Source organism: Triticum urartu, chromosome 3 (genome assembly GCF_003073215.2).
Source record: "Triticum urartu cultivar G1812 chromosome 3, Tu2.1, whole genome shotgun sequence".
In the NCBI taxonomy this organism is placed as follows: domain Eukaryota; kingdom Viridiplantae; phylum Streptophyta; class Magnoliopsida; order Poales; family Poaceae; genus Triticum; species Triticum urartu.
Window position 1 is genome coordinate 276,557,468 of NC_053024.1, and position 10,307 is coordinate 276,567,774.

Genomic DNA, 10,307 nt, shown 5'->3' on the forward strand with positions numbered 1-10,307 from the left:
GTAACTATGGTGAATCGCATAATGTGTGTGGCTATTTGCTAGGTGAGTACTCGCTACTAATCTGGTAATGTTTGCACTGCAGCATCTCTCATGTTGGCATGAGAACTGTTTTATACCTGCAGTCACGGGCCCATATCAATTGGTTGCCGGTTTTGGTCTCTTTGTGTGTAAGTACATGCAAAATTTGGAACATGCAGTATGCGGTGATAAGCATTAGAATATGCTGCAAATGGACGAATGAATGTTCCTCCGGTAAAAGATAGTGCTTGGACAATTGTGGTTAAACTCCTCCATATGGCTTAAAGATGCTTGTTATAACCTCATATGCAAATTACAGTTTTATTGTGTTGCTAAGAAAAAGAATGTCCCTGCAGTTTGTTCCTGTGTAGATCCATTGGATCAACACTTCATCAAATTGGAAGTTGAATTGGTGTCATATTCCCTACATGTTAAGATCTATTTATGTATTCTAATTAAGCTTTATCGTAACTTGAAATTAGCAAACATGTCTCAGTGTGAAAGCTAAACTAAATGGTTGCAACATGTCTTGGATTCTTCATGTATGCAGAATGCGGAAGCTTAAATTGGTCATAAGTGTCTCTTTTCTTTAGAACCTCTTGGGTGGTATGTTAGTTTTGTTGGAAAAAATTGTACATAAAAAAATGCCAATTGTTTCCTGCGATCTTCTTCATGTACTGTCTTGTACAAGCATTGTATATCACCTCTCTTGTGTTATTGTGACCCATGATTAGGGGCAGGGGTGAGCAGGGGCAAGCCGCCCTGGGTCTCCTGATGCTAATAAGGGTACCACCCCCCTCCCTCTACTAAAATTGGTTTGGTTTTTAACTCGGGGAGTAGCCGGGGTCTCCTTACATAGATTGAGAGACCCCTGAATTAATCTGATCCATACGGGATAGAAACTCTATCTTTGGAAATTTTAATAGAAAGGCAGGGAGGCAGTGCGACCCTAGCTGTGCTGCCGACTGGCCTGGCGCTACATAGCGGTGGTCCCACAGCTTATACTGCTGCCCCCACATGACATGTGTCCATGCGACCGAACTATAATTTTGCTTCCTGGTTCCCGTGTCATGTTAGTATAATATTTTGTTCAGGATGTACCTAAAGATCACTATGAAGAACTGGAAAGACCAGGGGCGATTGTATCTAATCATGTGTCATATGTGGACATTCTTTATCATATGTCAGCTTCTTCTCCGAGTTTTGTTGCTAAGGTACCAAAGACAATGTTATTCATGTTGATACAGTGACTTCCCTGCAAAATTATTTTTGCACAATTACTTATAATTGTATGAACTTACATCTTCTTCAATCTAAATGCCTTGTTCGTGCTTAATTATTCTTTGTAGAACTCAGTGTCCAAGTTGCCGTTGATTGGTCTCATAAGGTAACTTAATTTTTTCTTATTAGTGTTTGTAGGAAGTGCCTTATTAAGACAATATGTGAAAAGATAGCCTTAATTGTTATATTCTTTTCACTTTAAAAGTTTTTGTGAGCTTAACATTTTCTATTTATGTCAATCTTGCATATAATATATTGAGGGTATTTCTCTCTCGATTGCAGCAAATGTCTTGGGTGCATTTTTGTTCAACGAGAATCCAAATGTTCAGATTCTAAAGGTGTCTCAGGTATGTATTGACATGCATTCATTGATGTCATTTGCAATCTTACTTGTTATTCTCAGTGTTCAAAAAATGTCCATTACCAAAATGCTTATTTTTGGCACTGATTCAAATATGCCATTGATTTTTATTACAACAACAGCAACGACTAAGCCTTTAGTCCCAAACAAGTTGAGGTAGGCTAGAGCTGAAACCCATAAGATCTCGAAACCAACTCATGGTTCTGGCACGTGGACACTGGCGGAGCCTCTTGGAGGCCATGTGGGGGGGGGGGGGGGGGGGGGGCATGAGCCCCACTTCCAAAATTGAAAAACTAATTTAGTACTAAGCGTTTCAGCCCAGCCCAGTATACACCCCTCCCTCCTAGGCCCCAGCCCAATGAACCGACAACCTCTCCCACAACTGATGCACGCTTGTCTCTCCTCCTTCTCCTTTCCCCAAATCGACAGAAAATTTTCTCTATCCCCCAAATCGCCATGGATGGCGCGCCGTCTTGGCTTGACTGCCAACCGTCACTTACCAGTCATCACTGCTGCCAGCCGCCGCTTACCAGTCACCACTGCTGCCAGCCGCCGCCGTCCGCCGACCTGACACTCGGGTTGGCGGTTGCCAACTATCTCCACCCTCTGCCCCTCCGGGCTGCTGCGCCGAGCGCCGGCTGCCTGCTGCCCCTTCTCCTTCTTGGTGTCGGGCGCTGGCTGCTGGCTGGTGTGCTCCATAGTCGCCTTTTGGCCAGTCCACTGTATTCTACTGTTATGGCTATAGAGCACTTCTTTTGGTCAGTCGCTATGGAGCACTCGATAATAGTAATTGTCCACAATACCAGGTATGTTGGTGTTACCATTTATCGGTGTGAACAAGCTATATAGATAGATGTATATAAGCTTTTTGTTCCAGTTTATGTTGTGAGGCTGTGAGCCGCATCTATTTTTGTGCGTATTTTGCTTTTAGTCCCCCCCCCCTTCCCCCCCCCGCCCCCCCCCCGGTGCTCATCAGTTGTCACGCTCCGCCACTGCATGTCGATAGCTAACTTCCACGCACCCCTGTCCATGGCTAGTTCTTTGATGATATTCCAGTCCTTCAGATCTCTCTTTACGGACTCCTTATTTTCTTTGTTCTGCGGGGAAGATTCTTTCCAACATGGCATTATTTTGTTAATAGTTAGGGTTCAATATGTCTTGTAGCTTTCTTCGCTTTTGACTGAACTGTTCATACTATGTGTAGGCGCTGTAACTGAAAGGCTCCATGAGGTTTCACAAGACGAGAATTCCCCTATGATCTTACTCTTTCCTGGTTAGTGTACACTCATTTTTATGCATAGTGGTTGCTCATTTTATATGTGATTACTCATTATTGTTTATCAACATATTAGTCGGACGCTGATTTTTCAAACATGAATCCACGAGGGCCCATTATGAATAGTAAAATAGGAAAAATACTAGAAAAAATAATTAATTCTGTTTTGTTTTGTAACATACATGGTCGAATTCCACTCAAGTGTGAAGTTTCGCGAAGAAATGACATCCGTGGTATTTTAGAATCATGTTCACCTTTGTATTTTTGAATCCTTTATTATGTAATCATCCTATGTCTCGTCTTAACTTAGAACTATTTGAGTATATTATGATGAAAATATGCTTGATTATGTTAGCAACCTAACAGTGGGTCACCCGAGCTATTACCTCTCTCACGGATTCAATGGCGATTTAGGTACAAATCTGAGGATACATGAATTGGGGGGAAAAGAAGGAAGAAGAACAGCAGCCGCCGCCGCCGGTTTGTTGGTCCACTGGATGAGAAGAGCGTTACCTTCTCCCTAGTACTTGTAGTCTGTAGTGCTTGATGGTCTCCCGATGGGCCAGGCCCATGTATCGGTCCTGGGGCAAGCCAACGTATCAGTCAGGGTAGGGCTCCTGACATCCCTCCCTTCTTGAATTCGGCTTGACCCCAAGCCGACACCACCCAGAACCGCCCGGATCCCATTGCAATTGATGATGCTTGATTTGGTTGTAGTCACGACCGGAGCCAGAGTGGACTTCAACGAAGTAGTAACAGTGGTTGTGGCCAATGGGAGCCCCACCGAAGAAAGCGTTGAGGAAGTAGTCATTTTCAGCACAGTCGTGGTCGAAGCCGAGAAAGTAGTACTCATGGTCGACAGAGCCTTGCGCGAAGACAGCGGCGATGGTGATGACACCCCTCCCTTCTTGAAAATGATCCTGATTGTAGCATGTAGAGGGTGCCATACAGCTCATGTCCTGTGCTCTCTTGCTGACTACCAACACCATTGGAATCTTTGGCGATGGAAGACCAGAAGCTAGCATGGTGGGATCCAGCGACTTACGTATTTCGTCGGCAGGGTAGTCGACCCAAACAACAACCGGACCCTTGGTAAGATCAAAGGAGCAATCACAGAATAAAGAGTACCATCTTGGATCTCCCTCACTTGCAGCATGTATGTGCTCATGTCTGCATACGTCTGCATCAAGTTCAGGAAATGACAAATGTTGCCTCCCCAACCAAAAACCAATGGATGTATGAAGAAACCCAGGAGCAGCCGAACTAGTACACCCCAGTACTCGCAGTTTATACACGTTTAGAGCTGTGAGAAGGGCCATATTGACATTGCAGCGAGACTGCCAACTCCTCTGACCAAGTATATTCTCATTAGTTCCAGCAGCAGAAGGCCATAACTTCACACATTCATCAAAGTAATGCTGATGACTGGAGTTCCCAGAGGCATTGACTGCACTTGTATTCCTAAATGCTGCCATTTTTCCAACAAGGAACTCTGTATATGGAAATAAAGGCCAGTCAAACAGCAACATCAGCAGTGTCCTACTAGTGCTCATGTATACATGATTCACTCCGAATTCAGCATCTTCCCGTGAGTGCCCTATGCAGCAAGGATAAAATTGTATGCCATTGTAGTTCACTAGCTCCCTGTGAATTGCTTCTGGTCCAAAACAGGTAAGATAACTTGGTGTAGAAAGTGTTCCAAGACTCGATGTTTCCTGCACCACCATTTGGCTGCAACATTTTTGACTTAAGTGTTTAAATTCAGATGTTGCCTGATCCAGTAGACACCAAGACTGCCACTGTGTACCATATTGTTCAGAACTGCATTCTAGAGCAAAACAACCACTGCTTTGAAATTTTTCTTGCCTAAAAAATTGCCACTGCATGGATATGTTCATGGTCTGCATTGTGCCCTTCAATTTGTCAGGCCTAGGAAATTTACATGCAGTAGTATGCTCGAAATAGGTAAGCGGCCATTGTTCAAAGATGGTAGCTAGAGCAGAAAGTAATGACTCAAACTGTGTTAACTGAAGGCCAATACTGATCGAGAGATCCGTGTTCCAAGCACCCCAGTTCTTCACACTCCTAAACAAATGCACAGCCATGGTACCCCGAGCGAATTTACGCGGTTCAGGAGCCAGACAAGAATGATGCTCTATGAAGTATCCACTGAGATTGTACCACCGTTGCCATGTATTGTACACAAAATCTCCAATATGAAATAGTTTCTTCGGAGTAGGATTGCTAGTCAAGCCAATGCCACGCACTTGGACAGACAAAACGGATGTGCCCTGAACGACCATGTACGAAGGTCATGAACAGAAGTAGTCACCGAGAAGTTCCAATGGGCAACAGTAGAACGACATACCTCTGCTGGCACACCGATTGCAAACGACGGCCACGGAATGGGTCGAGTTTCCATTTCATCTGCAATAAGAGCTTTCCAAAATGATGGCCACGGCATGGGCCGCAGCAGCAGCCCCCTGGTGCCTTGTGTGCGGCGAGCCGTCCAAATCATGGTTCAGGAATGGCTGCTTTGAATCGACAGCTGAGAATATCAGAGGAGATGGAGTGGTAAGGAGCTCGTCCTCCATGGCCAGGAGCGCCCACAGGTTAGAATCACCGTTGCTAGCAGCGTGCATGAAGTCGGTGACGAGCACAGGTGTGGTTGCTGGGAGTAGAGGTGCCGTCATGACTAGCGAGCGAGCGACAATGTGACAGTGACTTGGTTCAGGCACACTGTCGAACAGGTCACAGGCGTCGTGGCGATGCAGTCAAGGGACGCATGGTGGGTAATCTCTAGGATCTCCTGGACCTTGATGGTTGAGGAGAAGAAGCTGGGGAGGACGGCAAGCTTGGTGGAGACTTCTGGAGAAGACGCCACCAATGGAGGTGCGGGAGTGGTGAACTTGCCGCCGATGGTGATGTTGACGGCCTGGGTTGCCGTTGCCACCACCTGGTTCTCCTCCTGGATTTCCACTCCGTTCGTTCGAAGGGTGGCTGTGGTGTTGTTGGTGCTGATCGCGGGATTGGGGTTGAATGCGGTGGTGGTGTCATGGACCTCCTCGGCGATGGTGGATGGAGCAGCCGTGGTTGCACGGTCGGTGTGAGACATGACCAGGGCAGAGGTTGAGGTAGCCGAAGCAGTAGCAGGGGAGGCAGCCTGATCGATACTCGAGGTAGCCTCGGCTGGACCGGCCGCACGTGCAGCCGCAAACTCGGACATGATACTATCCAGCTGCGCCAATAGCAGGCCGAGAAACGCATCATCTGCTCATCTGCGGTCATGGCATCCCACTCCAGTGGATAGACGAGGGAACGAGGAGCCTGCTCCGGATCGGACATGGTGCTGTCGCCGGTGAAAATTGGGGAATCGGGGGATATGGTGGTGGTGAAAAAATTTGAGGGAATGTTTACTGGCTCTGAGTACCAGATGTTAGCAACCTACCAGTGGTTCACCCGAGCTATTACCTCTCTCACGGATTCAATGGTGATTTAGGTACAAATCTGAGGATACATGAATTGGGGGAAAAGAAGGAAGAGGAAGTAGCTGCAGCCGCCGGTTCGTTGATCCACTGGATGAGCAGAGCGTTGCCTTCTCCCTAGTACTTGTAGTCTGTAGTGCTTGATGGTGTCCCAATGGGCCAGGCCCATGTACCGGTCCCGTGGCAAGCCCACATACCAGTCAGGGGAGGGCTCCTGACAGATTACGAGCTATAAGTTCTTGCCCATTGCTTCATTGTGCTCTTTCAGTTTTCAACCTCAACTTTGTCATGTTTGTAGCTCTAAAAATATGTCTTTCCTTTGTTTATAGTCCTGTTTTTTCTTCTTTCCTTAGAGGGTACTACTACGAATGAGGATGTTTTCAGCATCAAATTTGTTACGTTTGTAGCTTTAAAAACATGTCTTCTGTTTGTTTATAGTTCTGTTTTTCATCTTTTGTCAGAGGGTACTACTACGAATGGGGATTACCTTCTCCCATTTAAGACAGGAGCCTTTCTTGCAAGGGCACCATTGCAACCTGTAATTTTGAGATATCCTTACAGGAGATTTAGTCCAGCCTGGGACTCCATGGATGGGGTAAGCATCAATTACAGATCAGCATTTAATGGTAGTATATGAACTTGCAAGTAGGCGCGTATGCATGAGCAATGTGTGGGAACCTTCTATGTAGATTTTGTACGGCTTATTAATAATCGCAAAAAGAAAGAGTAGCATTTTGTCCCATGTAGGATCTTGCAGTGATTAGTTTTTCTCAAACTTCTTACACCTTTATTTTCCATGTTCAGCAAAGTATCATCTTCCATGTTGAAACAAGGCTGCTACTTTGTTACTCTAAAATTTCTCTAATTTGATAAATTGATAATCGTATGATGCAAGATGGATACATCGACATGTCTAGAAAGATACTCTTACTTCATATTGTGCATGACATAGCAATGGTTAGTGTTTTTTTTATCTTTGTACGCAAGAGCCCTACAATTATTTATGGTTACTATACTTACCAGAAGTATGTGGCATGTGAACTGGTAAACTCTGTTTCGGGTATATTTTATGTGTTGCGTGCATTTATATCTTCTATACTAACATATAATATAGTCTCTCGTCTTGATTAGTTTAATTTCTGAAACAAAAATGGCATTTTGTCTCATCCCAACTTGCAGGCACGTCATGTGTTTTTGCTCCTCTGTCAATTTGCAAATTACATAGAGGTGGTTCGCTTGCCTGTATACTATCCTTCTGAGCAAGAAAAGCAGGATCCTAGAGTCTATGCCAACAACGTCAGAAAATTGCTTGCGACTGAGGTATTCTTCATATTCCCTTAGCTTTAACATGCTTATATGTTCATTTAATAATCTACCGTGGTGTATGAACCTCGTTCAGGATTGTCACCATAAAACAAACCTTTTCCTGCAGGGTAATTTAGTTCTGTCTAATCTTGGGCTGGCTGAAAAGCGTGTGTATCATGCGGCACTTAATGGTAATAGTCCTCGTGCTCTGCATCAGAAAGATGATTGAAAGCCCTTGCATCACTCTCTGTACACTATCTGTTGAGGTGATTATAAGAATGTATGCCAACTTTAGCTGATCATGTGATTCATGGTTTCTCTGTTTGAGGAGTATGTTGATTGATGAAAACATTATACCTATTTTGAGATGAATTCCCTCCTTATACTACATTGTATAGAAACCATTAAACATTATAGTTCAATAATAATGTCTGGCATAATTGTTTTGCTTGTTCAATCATTGCGTTTTGGCTTCTTGGTTTCCCTGCTTTTGGCCCTTTCAAGAGCCACCATTTGCTTCACATAACTGAATCATCAATTATATTTTTTTTGGGGGAACTGAATCATCTACTTGGTCTTCCCTGCAGGACTGTTGTGTCAAAGCTAATTCGGATACACATGATGATAGTTTTACCTTTTGTCTTTGTACATCGTGAATTAAATTTCTCAGTGAGGTCAGACACCATGTACATGTGTGCGCCTTTGAAACAAACCTGAGTTAGGTCTTTGGGCCAGAAGAAATAGAGATAGACGGGTAAAAGTTGAAAACTAACCTCTGTTTATTTGATTCGGCATGTGATTTGTTTCATATCCACTAATGCGGCGTCCTAATTGAACTTCTGCCAGTGTGTATCAAATATTAGTCCTAAATGGGAACTTCTGCCACTGTGTATCAGATACTAGGCCTAATCGAACTTCTGCTTAGCTCAGTTGGTTATTCTTTTGATATTATTGTTCTATTTACAATAGAAGTCCCTCGTCAATGGAAAACATTTAGCGAATGTATGTTTGCTTTTTGCACTAGATCCTCAGTTTTGAACAATATCCCAGGAAAGCAGGAACCTAAACCCTCGACTGGATTATAAGTATTGCGAAATTAACCTTAAAGTTTTCGCCATGACAATTTCCCCAGCTATGTTGTGGCGTCTCAAAGATCAACTTTTAGGGTTGGCCTGAGGAACATGCACGAAAAGCGACCCAAAAAAACCATGTATTATGAGGTTTGGATGCAAGCGGGGATTAAGATGGTAGCGGCATTTCCTAAACGGCGTCCGTTGCGCCCGATACAGGCATCGGCGCACATCCCCCGCGCCGCCCTGGGCCGGCCCGTTTCCTTTTTTTTTCCTATTGAAATAGAGCAAAAATTAACGTACGTTAGGGTTGGCCTGAGGAACATGCACGAAAAGCGACCCAAAAAAACCATGTATTATGAGGTTTGGATGCAAGCGGGGATTAAGATGGTAGCGGCATTTCCTAAACGGCGTCCGTTGCGCCCGATACAGGCATCGGCGCACATCCCCCGCGCCGCCCTGGGCCGGCCCGTTTCCTTTTTTTTTCCTATTGAAATAGAGCAAAAATTAACGTACGTTAGGGTTGGCCTGAGGAACATGCACGAAAAGCGACCCAAAAAAACCATGTATTATGAGGTTTGGATGCAAGCGGGGATTAAGATGGTAGCGGCATTTCCTAAACGGCGTCCGTTGCGCCCGATACAGGCATCGGCGCACATCCCCCGCGCCGCCCTGGGCCGGCCCGTTTCCTTTTTTTTTCCTATTGAAATAGAGCAAAAATTAACGTACGCTAGCGAGGGATCGAACACTGGATGCCTGATTGAAAGTCGAGACAGCTAACCACCACGATAACAACGCGCCTATGCCCACAACTTTCTTTCTTCAGTTTTTAATCTTTATCTAGGTCGTTCGCTAGTTAGTTTCTAGGCGTTTTTTTTCTTGTTCCTTTTTCATGTTTCTTTTCTCATTTCCTTTTCTTTTTTTCTTTACTTAAATGCGTGAACTTTTTTTCAATTTCGGTGACCTTTTTTCGAATTCAATGAACGTTTATCAAAATCGATGAACTTTTTTTGAAATCAATGAAAAAATTTCAAATCCGTGAACCTTTCCCAAATCTGATGAACTTTTTCCAATTCCGATGAACTTTTTTCAAATCCGATGAACATTTTTTCCCAAATTCCATGAATTTTTTTCCAAATTGATGAACTTTTTCCGAAATCAATGAACATTTTTCAAATCCGTGAACCTTTTCCAAATATGATGAACTTTTTCCAATTCCGATGAACTTTTTTCAAATCCGATGAAATTTTTTCAAATCCGATGAACATTTTTTCCCAAATTCCATGAACATTTTTCCAAAATCGATGAACTTTTTTCAAAACCGATGAACATTTTTTTCAAAATCGATGATTTTTCTAAAAAAATTGTGAACATTTAAAAAAATGGTGAACTAGTTTTCAAAATTGATAAACTTATTTTTCAAAATCAATGAACTTTTCAACTATTTTTTTTCAGATTTTACGTTAATGTTTTCACTGAATAAAGGTTAACTAGCACTTTTTCCTAGCTAC

General features: G+C 43.7%; 1 protein-coding gene across 3 annotated transcripts; it reads left to right on the forward strand.

The window, feature by feature from the left end:
• Positions 1-6: 6 nt before the first annotated feature.
• LOC125543812 (lysophospholipid acyltransferase LPEAT1-like) lies at positions 7-8,727 on the forward strand. Of its 3 annotated transcripts, none has more exons than XM_048707287.1 (9): positions 7-1,232; positions 1,368-1,405; positions 1,582-1,646; positions 2,865-2,933; positions 3,351-3,416; positions 6,883-7,016; positions 7,601-7,741; positions 7,854-7,992; positions 8,314-8,727. In XM_048707287.1, the coding sequence occupies exons 1-8, from the start codon at positions 1,200-1,202 to the stop codon at positions 7,953-7,955; spliced, it is 648 nt and encodes a 215-aa protein (XP_048563244.1). In that variant the 5' UTR covers positions 7-1,199; the 3' UTR covers positions 7,956-7,992; positions 8,314-8,727. The 3 variants fall into 3 exon arrangements, with proteins under 3 accessions (XP_048563244.1, XP_048563245.1, XP_048563243.1); XM_048707288.1 differs by having other exon boundaries at positions 7,854-7,917; XM_048707286.1 differs by lacking the exon at positions 8,314-8,727 and having other exon boundaries at positions 7,854-8,183.
• The last annotated feature ends 1,580 nt before the right edge of the window (positions 8,728-10,307 follow it).